Source organism: Staurois parvus, unplaced genomic scaffold, assembly GCF_062004578.1.
Source record: "Staurois parvus isolate SC_StPar_1 unplaced genomic scaffold, SC_StPar_1.0 ptg000041l, whole genome shotgun sequence".
NCBI classification, from domain to species: Eukaryota; Metazoa; Chordata; class Amphibia; order Anura; family Ranidae; genus Staurois; species Staurois parvus.
Window position 1 is genome coordinate 204386 of NW_028317837.1, and position 16487 is coordinate 220872.

The 16487-nt window shown below is 45.5% G+C and overlaps 1 protein-coding gene across 3 annotated transcripts in view; it reads right to left on the minus strand.

Annotated features, from left to right (window-relative positions):
* Positions 1 to 778: 778 nt before the first annotated feature.
* The window catches only part of LOC149470498 (uncharacterized), a 63222-nt gene continuing 47513 nt past the window's right edge, over positions 779 to 16487 (minus strand). The window contains exons 1-7 of one of the 3 annotated variants that reach the window (XM_089663210.1): positions 7606 to 9053; positions 5238 to 5327; positions 4786 to 4861; positions 4215 to 4373; positions 3775 to 3866; positions 2910 to 2962; positions 779 to 1203 (exon numbers count right to left, since the gene is read on the minus strand). In XM_089663210.1, the coding sequence (XP_089519336.1) occupies positions 1118 to 1203; positions 2910 to 2962; positions 3775 to 3866; positions 4215 to 4241 (258 nt within the window). In that variant the 5' untranslated portion in view covers positions 4242 to 4373; positions 4786 to 4861; positions 5238 to 5327; positions 7606 to 9053 and the 3' untranslated portion in view covers positions 779 to 1117. Of the gene's footprint in view, positions 1204 to 1811; positions 2963 to 3774; positions 3867 to 4214; positions 4374 to 4785; positions 4862 to 5237; positions 5328 to 7605; positions 9054 to 16487 lie in introns of those variants that run through there. The other 2 variants (XM_089663193.1, XM_089663202.1) reach the window with 2 other exon arrangements.

Consider the following 16487-nt stretch of genomic DNA (forward strand, 5'->3'; position numbering starts at 1 on the left):
ACCATGCAAACCGATTGCCTTAAAAAAAACAAGTAAGTGTTACTTGTTTTATTTTAGTTTTATCCAAACATCCATTTTACATTAACATCTCTCATCTGCCCAATACTGCAGACAAGCGGCGCAGGCAGGCCAGACTATCTAACTGTAAGGCATGGGTCTGTTTCAGGGTTTGGCACCCCCTGCCTACCCATGCTGTGATTGGATGCAGTACACATCAATCAACAGGTTTCAGCCAATGATTGTGGCTGAAACCTGCTAACCGGCTCTTTCAAATCACGTTTACACAGACACAGCCAGATCACTGTGCTGTGAACAGAGGTCATGTTTCTTCTCCCTGACAACTAAATCTGTTAACAGCAGCACAAATGACACACATTACACTTCACAGAACCCCCCCCCCCCCGTCAGTGTCATTAATACAGTGTACATTATTATCTGATCACTGTATTAGTGTCACTATTGATGTTAGTTGGTGTCCCTCCCAGCCAGTGTGTTAGCTCTAGATTGCCCACCACTCCATCACAGTCACACTATTTATGTTATGTTGCTGTACTGTCATTACAGTATAGAATCTATAGCTGTGTAAATTCCATATGTGTAGACACAAACCAATTAATATACACTTATTTGGATTTTGTTTTAACCAGAACACGATCATTTTTTTCAGAATACCAATTTTTTTTTTTATTGGATGTTTTGTAACAAATCTATATCTATTAATTAAAAACCTAGTGGAGGTCAAATACCACCAAAATAAAGCTCTGAGTGAAAAAAAAAATTGTATATAAAATTTAATTTGGGTACAGCGTTACATGGCTGTGCAATTGTCAGTTAAAGTAGCATGGTGCTGAATAGAAAAAAAATGACCTGGTCATGAAGGGGCAAAAGCTTCTGTGGGGCAAGTGGTTCCATTCTCACAGGTACATATAAATAAATGACTGTTCCAAAGTTCAAATACAATTTTTTTTAATTTTTCTTACTGTTATAAGAAATAACATCGTTCTTTAAAACTTTGTTACATAACAACTCGCTTTTGAAAACATTTAGGCCTCGTTCACACCATGAGGTTTTGTGCACCTTTTTCTGCAAGAGAATGAAAACATCTTCTGCACTATGTTCATACCACAAAACTGGTATCTTGTGCGGATTTTGCCTGAGCAGGATTTGGCCTGAGCAGGAACCTGCAACAATACATGCAGTTTTCTGTGTGAAGAAAAAAAAAAATAAAAAGGAAAGGACGTGACATGAGCATTGTGGAAAGAACAGGGCACATACAGAGCTGTTTATTGCCCTTGTAGAGAATTTACATATTACTTCTACAAACTGTTATAGTAAGCAACAGCCATAATAACAAACGTTGATGCTCGGTTTAAAACCTGACAAACTATCCAGAGTTTTCCATCACTGCCTATTTAAATATATCTTTTCATACAATTAAAGTGGTTGTAAACCCTTCATATATACCTAGTGAAGTGACTGGCCTTAGGTGATACAGAGATTAAACATACTGCTACACAAGTTATACCTGTTAATCTGCAGTCTTCAGTACAGCCATTTACAGTGCTGTATTTATAAAGCTTGTCCGAGAGTTCAGAAAACAGAGGGTGGAGAGCTGAAATGAAACTCTGCAGAAATTCAGTGAGGAGAGCTCTAAGAACTGTTTGGTGGGATGAGATACCTCCTTCACAGGAACAGAGCTGAGGCTGTCAATCTGCTAGAGGGCCCTCCAGTCACCTTTTTTCTCTTGGTGTCAGGAAAAAAAACTTGTCAGAAGTGATTCATGCCGATATGGAGAAATGAAGCAGCAGAAATGAAATTATACTCATTGCTTTTAATGGAGACAAGTACACACTATAGGGGGATATACTTTGTTCATATTTCATGTCTGAAGTTTACAACCATTTTAATAGTAGTTTTCCACCATGCCATTTTAACCTTACTCACAATAGGTCCACTAAATTAACTCTGTCTGCAAGTAAAGGACCTTTTACAGGATGAGTAGGAACTAGTGAACACTTTGCATATACAAGAGATGTACAAGCTGGCCAACTGTATCAAAATGATCTGTCTCTGGTCCTTGCATACCAAATCACAAAAATAGAAAATATAGGCCTAGCTCATTGCATATATCACAATTGATATTAAAGCTGACCAACTGCCTCAAAGTGATTTGTACTTACATGGAATAAACTCAGTGCATATATTATAGAGATGTACAAACTAGACAACTGCATCCATGAGTTTATTCCACGTAAGCACAGATCACTTTGAGGCAGTTGGTCAGCTTTAAAATCAATTATGATACATGAAATGAGTTTAGCCCACATTGGTAATATACAACCACTCAGGTATGTTTGTTGTATGATCAGAGAGAGATTACTTTGAGGCAATTGAACATCAATTGCAATATGTGAAATTACATTAGCCTGTATTGGTTCTGTACAACCACTGAGGTATGGTGATTTGGTATGCAAGGACCAGAGACAGATCATTTTGATGCAGTTGGCCAGCTTGAACATCTATTACAATAAATTTTAAAATAGCACACTAAGGTTTCTGAGCTCTGTGACGTTAGCTAACTTTAGTCTACTGAAAACAGGTCACAGGCATGCAGAAAAACAAAACAAAATAAAACAAAAAACAAACATTCTAACACAACAGGAGATTCTTCAGACTTTGTAGTTTTGGTGGGAGTTTGTTCTCCCACATGCCAAGCGTCACTCTTTGAATGAAGTTAAAAGTGTTTTTCATGGCTTTAGGGTATTCCAGGTGTAAAGCATATAAAAGTCCAAAGAAGAGGCAAAGTGCTTGAGGTAGGTTCTGGAGATCCTCCATTACAGTACCTCCCTTGGCTATGATGGCAATAAACACTGGGTCAAGGTGGAGATGATTTGGAGAAGCAGGCATACTTTCATCAATGACAGTCATCAGTCCAACAGGTAAACGTGCCCAGACCTCATCGCTGTCAGAAGGTGATACAAAAACAAACATGATCATTTGTCACTGTGTTGTATATGGTTAGTTTTAGCGTCAAGGTAAGGGTCAAAGTCAATCTATTTTTGGAAGGTTTCTTCCTTTAAAGCATTTTTTTAAGCGGTTCTAAAGGCAGGTTTTTATTTTAATGCATTCTATGCATTAGGATAAAGCACCTTCTGTGTGCAGCAGGTCCTCATTAACTGAGACAGCAGTGGGGCACCATTACCTCCCATTGCATTCAAAGTCAGTGAGCCAATGAGGAGAGAGAAGAGGTGGGGCCAATCCGCAGCTCTGTGTCTAAATAGACACACACAGCCTTGGCACAATTGCCCCATACAGCTGCTGGCTGTAGGGGCACTCAGCAGGAGGGAAGGGCCAGGAGTGCTAGCAGGGGACCCGAGAATAGGAGGGTCTGGGCTGCTCTGTGCAAAACCAACTGCACAAAAGGTGGTGAGTATAACACGTTTGTTATATTTAAACAGAAAAACACACAAGGACTTTAATATCACTTTAAATTAGATAGCTATATACACACACGCAAAAAAGGGTATAATCCATCTGGATACACAAAGTAGTTGTAATGATACAGTTCTACTAACACGTCTAAGTTGCAAAATTGTGTTCAGGCATTAACATTTGTTTTACCCTCCCTCACTAAGGGATTACATTTTATAAACTGCCATGCCAAACTGCCATGCCCACCACTGTACTAGTGATATAATAAGTATTAATCTGTATTTCTAAGGAATATAAAGCAAATCCCCCCACAACTGCCAAGGTGCAACTATGATAACTTACGAAGCAGGTGATGTAGAATGTACTGGGGTCATCACCAAGTAGAACAGGGAGGCATCGGAGCACAAGGTGTGCATTGCTGTCACATCAGGTTTCTAGAAGTAAATTATCAAAAGTTCAGTTTAATATTGCATAAAATGTAAACCGACGTGTTTCTGAAACAAATATCACAATATTTGACAGTTCAGGAAAGTTACTGATTGAAGTTATTTAAATTACACCCATAGCTTCGATGTTTTAACATCATTGGATCACAACTTCTCAAGACCACTTTAAAATATTGAAATCAATACAGGTAACAACATAGGCCAAAAGGGATAGTAGCAGAGGTTATCGGTTGTACATTTATGGTATCTTTCATATTTCTGTATATTACAACAAAGTGAATCATGAAAGGTTTTGTAAGTTGAGAACAAACAAAAAGAGGGTTGCAGTAGACTCACCTCTGAATTAATTTGCTGCACAAACATTGACAATGTCTCTCCAACACTTCCTTTCTTGGACTTGAAGATTGTGACAAAGCGTGGTGTGTATCGATCCAGGGCATCAAAAACGTTATTCTGCAGATTTGTGGTGGCTATTCTATTGAACTCTGCAAACACCTACAACACACAAATAAAAAAAAAAAATCTCTTTTGCCCTAATATTTGAATATGTTTCTCCCAAATTCTCCAGTGCCCCAGCAGGCAGATCCTTGTCCTCCCTCTCTCTGTGGTTCCCCCAGCTCTTCCCTCACCTTTACCTGTGAAGTTCAGTGGTTAGTAAGGTAAACTTTTCTTCCTTACAAACTACTAAAGTCTGCATTCAGAGATCATTGGTTTGTAAGCCAACACAAAACTGCTTAACTCCTAAATTTACTTACCAACTACTGAACTCTGCCTTACAAACTACAGAATTCTGCATGTATAGTTCAGTAATTTTGTGAACCAGAGCTCAGAAGTTTGAAAGGCAGAGTTCTAAGTAGACCTACTGCAGGAAAATCCATTAAAATATTACTAGCTATTGGCTTCTTACCTCCAGTGTACTGAAGCCCACTTTGACAAAGTCTGTTCAAGGAAGAGATCTCAGGCAGCTGCTGTGAGCAATTCTTCTGAAAAGGACAAAATTCCTTACTTAAAAATAAGTTCCCCCTTACAACCTAGTGGTTAGTAGATTACAGATAGACACCGTCTTTGATACCGTATGTACATTCTTTATAAGCATAGGAAACTACAGCAAGCATTGAAAAAAAAATTATTACAATAACTTAAAATTGAATGTTTCATTTAACATTTTAAGTGGTTAGGATAAGTTTAATGGTTTAAGGCAACATCCAGAGTTCAGTGGTTTGTAATGTAGAGTTTATATTTACCGCCTCCATCCTGAACACAGGCTTTTGTGCCCTGTAGCACCCCCCTTCGTGGTGGGCAGTATCTGTATCCACTCCCCCATGTGGTCAGTGTTTGTGTACCCCAGAAAATACTCACAATGGCAGAGACTGTCCAGTCAGTAATTATGGATCAAGGATTACCATTACACAAGGAAAAATCTTCCTCTGTAGAATGGATCGTTGTTGACTGAAAGAGTAGAGTACAGGAAAAATGGTCATACATAACCGTAATAAAAGCTGTGTCTGTGCCCTTTGTCATTTGTGGTCAAGTGTCTTTTCATCCAGTGCCCCCCCCCACAATAGGTTTGAAGATTGCCACCATACAAGCATTCATAGAGCAAAGTGATTGTAGAGAGACAGCACAATGTGCTCCTGGTGGTCAGACGCCAAGCCCCTGGCGATCAGTGGCTGCTCCCCCATTCAAATAGTGCTTGTTGACTGCATCCTTTTCTTGCCAGTCCATGGCCACATGCACCCCTCCCCTTGCTGGTTGGTGGCCACACCCCCATATCCTCCTTGTTGGTAGTCAGCATCTGCGCCCCCCAGGCCCCAGATGATCAGTGCCCACACTCTATCTACAGTGTTGCCAACCTACCAAAATAAATTTACTGATAAGACACCCACAATTTAATGACACAGACATGTTTTTACTGCCATTTTGACAATTACAGTTGTAAGTGCAAATTTCAGTATTTAAGTTACAATTAAGTACAATATATAATTAGCAATGTGAGAAAATCTGAAGGCAAAAACATTTTTGATAAAGTAAGGGCAGTTATTAAAACCCATTAGTTTTCTGTCATCCCTGTCAAACTCAAGAGATTTCCTATTAACTACTTTAGCCCTAAAAGGATTTGCCCCCTTCCTCACCAGGCCATTTTTTGTGATACGGCACTGCGTTACTTTAACTGACAATTGCACGGTCGTGTGACATGGTACCCAAACAGAAACTATGTCCTTTTTTTTCCACAAATAGAGCTTTCTTTTGGTGGTATTTGATCACCTGTGCGGTTTTTACTTTTTACGCTATAAACAAAAACAGAGCGACAATTTTGAAAAAAATATAAATATTTTTTACTTTCTGCTATAATACATAGCCAATGAATTTTTTTTTTTTAAAAAAGTCAATTTTCTTCATCAATTTTGGCCGATATGTATTCTGCTACATGTTTTTAGTAAAAAATATCCCAATAGACATATATCGATCGGTTTGCGCAAAAGTTATAGTGTCTACAGACTACGGGAAAGATTTATGGTTTTTATTTTTATTTTATTTTTACTAGTAATAGTGGCTATCAGCAATTTTTAGCAGTACTGTGACATTGGGGTGGACACATCGCATACTTGTGAACCATTTTGGGAACCAGTGACACCAATACAGAGATCAGTAATAAACAAAAAGCACTTTTTCTGTATTGGTGTCACTGGGAGGGAAGGTGCTAACACTAGTGAGATAGGGAGGGGTTAGGTGTGTTCCCTGGGCATGTTCTAACTGTGAGGGGAGCTGGGCTGTCCAAATGGAGCAGAGTGATCTGTCTCCTGATGACAGGAAGGTGGGGATCATTCCGCTCCTTACCAAAAGAACCGCAAGCTGCCTTGTTTACATAGGCAGCTCACCGTTCTCCTCTCATAGTGAAGATTGTTGGGTAGCTGGTGGCAATCAAGCCTGCCGGATACCTGCGCTGTCTCCTGCTGTGTGAGGAGACAGTGACAGCGTCGCTGGGGGAGCGTGTGAGCACCTCCCCTGCCCACCTGCGCCCTCGACATACAGTTACGGGATTTAGCCTGCACGTGCCGCCCCGTTGCCGTATATGTGTGTGGGGTGGTCCCAAACAGGTTAATTTCTGTTTCATAGCCAACACTGAAAGTGAGGGGAAATCCATGGTAGCCACCAGGATTACAAGAAATTATGTCTCCAATTCTAAAATTTTGCCTTTATTTCTGTTTTAGATTCTTCTACTCTTGGTGATAGCAGTAAAAGGAGAGGAAAAAAAATCTACCAAACTGGGGCATGAGAGAGAAAAAACACACACTGAGACTGCTGCACATTGCACCCCCCCAGACTGCAGAGGGACACAGATATGGAAGCACACATTGAACAGAACTTAGCTTTTCCCATGCACTTCCTCTCTCCAGATCACAGTGCAACACACACTCACCTCCAGAAATGATACTAAATCCCAAGAGGGAATGGCAGTCTCAGAACTCAGCTTTTCCCCCACTCTTCCTCTCTCCAACTCACACAGCCCCCACCTTCCTGATCACACACAGACCACAGCCCCCACCTTCCTGATCACACACAGCTCTCTGGGGAAGCAGACACTGAACACCAAGGAGGAGTGGCATATTACAGCACATGGACTTTCCCATGCGCTTCCTCTCTGCAGCTCACACTGCTCAGGCACCTCCTCTACATCTCAGATCTGTCTTCAAGTCCAATTGCCCATATTTCCCACTGTACTCACTCCGTGCCTCTCACACCCTCTTCAGCAGCTCTTCTTTCTCCTGGACGTCCTTCCAGTCTGATGTCCACGTGCTTTCTGCCTGCATACTGTTGTAGCTTAGCTGGGACCTCTGCTTCTCATTGGTGCAGACAACTGTCTGTCACTAATAAGCCCATGTCCTATTGGAAGTAGGGAGGAGGAAAATGTAGGTGGCTGGAGATAGGACAAATAATGATTGAGGCTGTGTATGGATAAACACTTGTATTCCAGTGTGCATGTAAATGAGTATATACAGAGTATAGACAGAAAATAAGTGTACTTTGTTTTTTTTTCTTGCACGCTTGGTGCTGCTTTATTAATCTTTAGTCAGTAGTGTGCAATGTGTCATAGACATCAGTACATCTGATTAGAGATCAGTAAAACACAAGGTGTTTTTCACTCCCATGTGCAAGAGGCCTAATTAACCCTTTCTCCTCCTTAAAGGACCAAAAAGAACCAGAAAGGCAGCACTGTGAAAAAAAGAGCCAGCAGGAGAAAATGTACTGTAACTGGCTGCCTGTTAGGGCATTTATAATACATTTGCAGCAGTACTGAAACACTGGACTAAAGTGATTGTAAACACAATTTAAAAAAATAAAGGTTTATACTTTTCTGCTGTGTGCAATTCCCCCAGTTGTCCTTTTTTGGCGCTCATGGCTCCTCATGTTCTAAGTGTGCTTCCTATGGTGGTACACCTGCAGGCGCAATCCTGAGCTGCTGTCTGTGTCAACTGACAGACTCTGGCTCCACCTAATCCCTCAATCTCTCTTCACTGGCTTTGATTGATGACAGAAGGAGCAACTGCCTCAGAAAAGCCTGTTAGACCTGGAAATCTGAAGAGAAAGCCGCTATACAGACAGACATAGCGCTGGATCAAGTGAATAAGGGGAGTGAGGGGGCAATAATATTACCAAAACATTTATCACCTTAATGCAGGAAAAATTGTTTAGACTTTACAATCACTTAAAGCCCAACTCCAGGCAAAACAAATATTACCTTGCAGTGGGACTGCAAGGGTTAACTACCCATTTTTGTCTAGTGGTGAGAGAAAGGAGATATACTTACCTGATCTTTCAATTCTCCCTGTACAAAACTGATCCCTGCAGCTCATGCAACTCCACCCCCCATGATCTAGCATTCTTGAGTAGTGAACTGGTCCTGATGTCAGCAAGCCCATAGACCTGCAGGATATGAGGATGTCAGGAATAGTCCACTGTTGGATCGTGGGGGAGTGCCATTTGCAGTATTGGAGGATCAACTGAGTTTAAGCTTTTTTTCTCCCCTGCAAAAACAGTTAACCCTTGCAGTGCAAGCAAAGCTCCTCTGCATAGGAATTTCTTTCTTTTTGCCCAGAGTTGGGCTTTAAGGACAGTTAATGCATTGCTGCCTCCTACTGGTGTAGTATTGCCACTGCGTCCTTTGTTGCAACTTGATTATTTTAAGTTGGTTTCACTCAAAAAAATAAGTAAAATGGTTTCATTACCTTGCAATTATCTCTAACTTAATAAACACTAGTAAGAAGGCATATTTTTGATATATGAGTAAAATTAACAAATATATCTAAGTTGGGAAAGCTATTGGATTTTACAGTGTGTGTAGGGAGAGGTAGGCCCATCAATTCACTGCTGTCTATAACTTCAGTAGTGTGTGTGGGGGGAGGTAGGTGATCTGTGTGGGGAGGTAGGTGATCTGTGTGGGGGGAGGTAGGTGATCTGTGTGGGGGGAGGTAGGTGATCTATGTGGTGGAGGTAGGTGATCTGTGTGGGGGGAGGTAGGTGATCTGTGTGGGGGGAGGTAGGTGATCTGTGTGGGGGGAGGTAGGTGATCTGTGTGGGGGGAGGTAGGTGATCTGTGTGGGGGAGGTAGGAGATCTGTGTGTGGTGGAGATAGGTGATCTGTGTGGGGGGAGGTAGGTGATCTGTGTGGGGGGAGGTAGGTGATCTGTGTGGTGGAGGTAAGTGATCTGTGTGGGGGGAGGTAGGTGACCTGTATGGGGGAGGTAGGTGATCTGTGTGGGGGGAGGTAGGTGATCTGTGTGGGGGAGGTAGGTGATCTGTGTGGGGGAGGTAGGTGATCTGTGTGGGTGGAGGTAGGTGACCTGTGTGGGGGGAGGTAGGTGATCTGTGTAGGGGGAGGTAGGTGATCTGTGTGGGGGAGGTAGGTGATCTGTGTGGGGGAGGTAGGTGATCTGTGTGGGGAGAGGTAGGCCCATCAATTCACTGCTGTCTATAACTTCAGTAGTGTGTGTGGGGGGAGGTAGGTGATCTGTGTGGGGGGAGGTAGGTGATCTGTGTGGGGGAGGTAGGTGATCTGTGTGGGGGGAGGTAGGTGATCTGTGTGGGGGGAGGTAGGTGATCTATGTGGTGGAGGTAGGTGATCTGTGTGGGGGGAGGTAGGTGATCTGTGTGGGGGGAGGTAGGTGATCTGTGTGGGGGGAGGTAGGTGATTGTGTGGTGGAGGTAGGTGATCTGTGTGGGGGGAGGTAGGTGATCTGTGTGGGGGGAGGTAGGTGATCTGTGTGGGGGGAGGTAGGTGATCTGTGTGGGGAGGTAGGTGATCTGTGTGGGGAGGTAGGTGATCTGTGTGGTGGAGGTAGGTGATCTGTGTGGGGGGAGGTAGGTGATCTGTGTGGGGGGAGGTAGGTGATCTGTGTGTGGGGAGGTAGGTGATCTGTGTGGGGGAGGTAGGTGATCTGTGTGGGGGGAGGTAGGTGATCTGTGTGGGGGGAGGTAGGTGATCTGTGTGGGGGGAGGTAGGTGATCTGTGTGTGGGGAGGTAGGTGATCTGTGTGGGGGGAGGTAGGTGATCTGTGTGGGGGGAGGTAGGCCCATCACTGCTGTCTATAACTTCAGTGGTGTGTCTCTTCCTCATATGCGGATGTGTTCTCCACGTTGTGTCATTTGCCTATTGATGGCCGTCGTTTACTTGACAAACAAACGTTAGTAAAATGGTTTGTTCTTCCACAAGACTTCCAAGACTTCCCATAAGCTGGACACGGCTCTTTAATTCTTTCATGCACAGTCCCACAGTATTTGCAAGCTGTAGGGTTGGCAGTATTTGTGCTCAGCAGGCGGCGTTGCTGCAGTTTGTTCCTGTTGCCATGCTGCATTGCAATGTTTATGCTGTCGGTCTGCTGTCTGTCCTGTTCCATAACTTTCAGACGTCTGTCAGTGAGCTCTGCTGTACGGCACGTCTCAATGGCTGTGTGTAGAGTGAAGTCATGTTCTCTTAGGAGGCGCCTGCGTGTGCTCTCTCGCTAGCTATACCAACAACAATTGTGTCCCTTATCAATTGGTCTCTGAGTGCCATATTCACAAGTTGCTGCCTTTTCTCTCCAGTGTGTAACAAAGTGATCCAAAGATTGTCCCTCTTCTTGTTTGCAGCATCCAAACACATCCCTTTCATAAATGACATTTGTAGCAGGTATGAGATCATCTTCCAGTACATTTACAATGGCTGTAACATTGTGTTGCTGATCTGCTGTGAGGGTCACATGGTGTTTATACACATGCCTGCATTCACTGCCCATGACTCTTCTCAGAGTTGCTGCCGGCACTCCTGCACATTTCTCATTCCAGCCTGTAGCCAGACAATAATCTTCACATTCAGCTCTGAAAGATTCCCAATTGCTGCTCCAATCCCCACTCATTGTCATCCCCTCTGGGGGAGGTATGCCATTCATGGCAGCCATATTGTCAGGAAGCCTCTGAGCTATCAAATCTCAGACAATCCTCAGTCTCAGGCTGTAGTTCACAAACCTGGGTTTCCCAAAGCCTCTGTATAAATCTGTCCGCAGTCACTTCCTGTCCTGTATCACTTCCTGTCTATCACTTCCTGTCTGGTGTCACTTCCTTTCCCAGGAACACTTTCCTCCTTTAAGCCATTTTAGATCTGCTTCTAGAAGGTCCTGTGATTGTCGGTCTCCATCCTGAACACACGGCCACCATAGGGCCAGCATGGGATCTTCTCCATGTCAGAGCACACGGGTAAGTCAGGTGGATCTCCTATTCCTGGTCCCGGCTCCTGTCCCTGCTATAGACGGACCAATCATCTGTGACCGAACCTTCCTCCTCGTCATCGATGATCTGGGTGTATTATTATTATTTATTCCAGGTACTTATATAGCGCCGTCAGTTTACATCTATATTGTACATTCCCATCAGTCCCCGCCCCCGAGGAGCGTACAATCTAAGGGCCCTAACTCACATTCATACATACTAAGGACAACTTAGACCGGGGCCAATTCACCTTCCAGCATGTCTTTGTAGTGTAGGAGGAAACAACAGTACTTGGAGAAAACCCACGCAGGCACAGGGAGAACATGCAAACTCCAGGCAGGTGGTGCCATGGTTGGGATTTGAACCAACAACCCGAGTACTGTCAGGTGGAAGTGCTAACCACTCAGCCACTGTGCTGCCCCATGCTGTATATATCTCAGCATCTACTTCTCAGTGTTGGTTTCCTCCTCATTGCCGGCCATTAAATGGGCCTCAGAATGGCTCCGGTATTCCCTCCTAGGAAGGACATTCAGGCCGATCTCCCACCATGTTCCTCTGATGTGTCCGAGACAGAATAACAGGAGAGACACCAGGAGAACCCGCTGGGACCTGACACTCCGAGAACCAGAGTTATGGTGGAGTATAGACCCTTCCTGAGATACTCCTCCCTAGGAGCGGTCATACCTCCGTACTCCTCTCCTGTACATACCCATCACTGTCATACCTCCGTACTCCTCTCCTGTACATACCCATCACTGTCATACCTCCGTACTCCTCTCCTGTACATACCGATCACTGTCATACCTCCACACTCCTCTCCTGTACATACCCATCACTGTCATACCTCCATACTCCTCTCCTGTACATACCGATCACTGTCATACCTCCGTACTCCTCTTCTGTACATACCCATCACTGTCATACCTCCATACTCCTCTCCTGTACATACCCATCACTGTCATACCCCCCAACACTCCTCCTCTGTACATACCCATCACTGTCATACTTCCGTACTCCTCTCCTGTACATACCCATCACTGTCATACCTCCGTACTCCTCTCCTGTACATACCGATCACTGTCATACCTCCCACACTCCTCTCCTGTACATACCCATCACTGTCATACCTCCGTACTCCTCTCCTGTACATACCGATCACTGTCATACCTCCGTACTCCTCTCCTGTACATACCCATCACTGTCATACCTCCGTACTCCTCTCCTGTACATACCCATCACTGTCATACCTCCGTACTCCTCTCCTGTACGTACCCATCACTGTCACACCTCCGTACTCCTCTCCTGTACATACCCATCACTGTCATACCTCCGTACTCCTCTCCTGTACATACCCATCACTGTCATACCTCCCTACTCCTCTCCTGTTCATACCCATCACTGTCATACCTCCGTACTCCTCTCCTGTACGTACCCATCACTGTCACACCTCCGTACTTCTCTCCTGTACATACCCATCACTGTCATACCTCCGTACTCCTCTCCTTTACATACCCATCACTGTCATACCTCCGTACTCCTCTCCTGTACATACCCATCACTGTCATACCTCCGTACTCCTCTCCTGTACATACCCATCACTGTCATACCTCCGTACTCCTCTCCTGTACATACCGATTACTGTCATACCTCCGTACTCCTCTCCTGTACATACCGATCACTGTCATACCTCCGTACTCCTCTCCTGTACATACCGATCACTGTCATACCTCCGTACTCCTCTCCTGTACATACCCATCACTGTCATACCTCCGTACTCCTCTCCTGTACATACCGATCACTGTCATACCTCCGTACTCCTCTCCTGTACATACCCATCACTGTCATACCCCCCATACTCCTCTCCTGTACATACCGATCACTGTCATACCTCCGTACTCCTCTCCTGTACATACCCATCACTGTCATACCCCCCATACTCCTCTCCTGTACATACCGATCACTGTCATACCTCCGTACTCCTCTCCTGTACATACCCATCACTGTCATACCTCCGTACTCCTCCCCTGTACATACCCATCACTGTCATACCTCTGTACTCCTCTCCTGTACATACCGATCACTGTCATACCCCCCAACACTCCTCCCCTGTACATACCCATCACTGTCATACTTCCGTACTCCTCTCCTTTACATAACGATCACTGTCATACCTCCACACTCCTCTCCTGTACATACCCATCACTGTCATACCTCCACACTCCTCTCCTGTACATATCCATCACAGTCATACCTTCGTACTCCTCTTCTGTAAGTACCAATCACTGTCATACCTCCCTACTCCTCTCCTGTACATACCAATCACTGTCATACCTCCGTACTCCTCTCCTGTACATACCCATCACTGTCATACCTCCGTACTCCTCTCCTGTACATACCCATCACTGTCATACCTCCGTACTCCTCTCCTGTACATACCCATCACTGTCATACCTCCGTACTCCTCTCCTGTACACACCCATCACTGTCATACCTCCGTACTCCTCTCCTGTACATACCGATCACTGTCATAACTCCACACTCCTCTCCTGTACATACCGATCACTGTCATACCTCCGTACTCCTCTCCTGTACATACCCATCACTGTCATACCTCCGTACTCCTCTCCTGTACATACCGATCACTGTCATAACTCCACACTCCTCTCCTGTACATACTGATCACTATCATACCTCCGTACTCCTCTCCTGTACATACCCATCACTGTCATACCTCCGTACTCCTCTCCTGTACATACCCATCACTGTCATACCTCCGTACTCCTCTCCTGTACATACCCATCACTGTCATACCCCCCACACTCCTCTTCTGTACATACCAATCACTGTCATACCTCCGTACTCCTCTCCTGTACATACCCATCACTGCCATACCTCCGTACTCCTCTCCTGTACATACCCATCACTGTCATACCCCCACACTCCTCTCCTGTACATACCCATCACTGTCATACCTCAACACTCCTCCACACCACCACCTGAACAAGAAGGACCTTCTGCCGAATGGAAACCTGACACCGTGCATTCCATGTGTAGTAACGGGTCACTAGACAAACTAGAAAAAAGAGTGTTCAAATGAAAACCAGCATGACTTTCCAATGCCCCATATACCCACTCTGCATAAGACATGCAGTGCAGGAAGGGGATGTCCAGAGCCCTCCCCACCTCTTTATACACCTCTATGTTGAAGGGACACTGAAGCAAGAAGTGGTCCATAGATTCCACCTCGCCCCCCCACTCCGTCCTCGGACAACCACGGTCATCCAGAGAACGGCACTTCAGGTTTCCCCTCACATAGAGCCTGCCGTGGAACGCAAGCCAGGACTGGTCCCTAAACTTCAAGGGAATCCTTTCCATATTTAACAAACGTAGCCCCTCCCACAAAATATGGCCTGGGCAATCCTTCAAGGCCAATGGTGCATGAAACGCAGAGGCCACGACCCTTTCCCTCAGAAGTCTCCCCGTGTGCTCTCCTGTACATGCCGGCTGCCCACTGCACATGTGCGAGAAGCGCTGCTCTTTGTGAATTGCCCCGTAGTCTTCTGGGACCTGTCACGTGTCCACTACTGGGGGGGGAGGAGGGGAGGACAACCTCTGCTTCCAATCGCCTAAGCAATTACAACGGAAGTGAAAGCTGGTACCTGCCAAACTCGGGCACCCGCTCCACAACCCCCCCCCCCACTTCAAAGGTCTGCAGTCTCTGGTCATCTCCTGTACTGTCTGCAGTCTCTGGTCATCTCCTGTACTGTCTGCAGTCTCTGGTCATCTCCTGTACTGTCTGCAGTCTCTGGTCATCTCCTGTATTATGTCCGCAGTCTCTGGTCATCTCCTGTATTATGTCCGCAGTCTCTGGTCATCTCCTGTACTGTGTCCGCAGTCTCTGGTCATCTCCTGTACTGTCTGCAGTCTCTGGTCATCTCCTGTACTGTCTGCAGTCTTTGGTCATCTCCTGTACTGTCTGCAGTCTCTGGTCATCTCCTGTACTATGTCCGCAGTCTCTGGTCATCTCCTATACTGTGTCCGCAGTCTATGGTCATCTCCTGTACTGTGTCTGCAGTCTCTGGTCATCTCCTGTACTATGTCCGCAGTCTCTGGTCATCTCCTGTACTGTGTCCGCAGTCTCTGGTCATCTCCTGTACTATGTCCGCAGTCTCTGGTCATCTCCTGTACTGTGTCTGCAGTCTCTGGTCATCTCCTGTACTGTGTCCGCAGTCTCCGGTCATCTCCTGTACTATGTCCGCAGTCTCTGCTCATCTCCTGTACTGTCTGCAGTCTCTGGTCATCTCCTGTACTGTGTCCGCAGTCTCTGGTCATCTCCTGTACTGTGTCCGCAGTCTCTGGTCATCTCCTGTACTGTGTCTGCAGTCTCTGGTCATCTCCTGTACTGTGTCCGCAGTCTCTGGTCATCTCCCGTACTGTGTTCGCAGTCTCTGGTCATCTCCTGTACTGTGTCTGCAGTCTCTGGTCATCTCCTGTACTGTGTCCGCAGTCTCTGGTCATCTCCTGTACAATGTCCGCAGTCTCTGGTCATCTCCTGTACTGTGTCCGCAGTCTCTGGTCATCTCCTGTACTATGTCCGCAGTCTCTGGTCATCTCCTGTACTATGTCCGCAGTCCCTGGTCATCTCCTGTACTGTGTCCGCAGTCTCTGGTCATCTCCTGTACTGTGTCTGCAGTCTCTGGTCATCTCCTGTACTGTGTCTGCAGTCTCTGGTCATCTCCCGTTCTATGTCCGCAGTCTCTGGTCATCTCCTGTACTGTGTCTGCAGTCTCTGGTCATCTCCTGTACTGTGTCCGCAGTCTCTGGTCATCTCCTGTACTGTGTCTGCAGTCTCTGGTCATCCCCTGT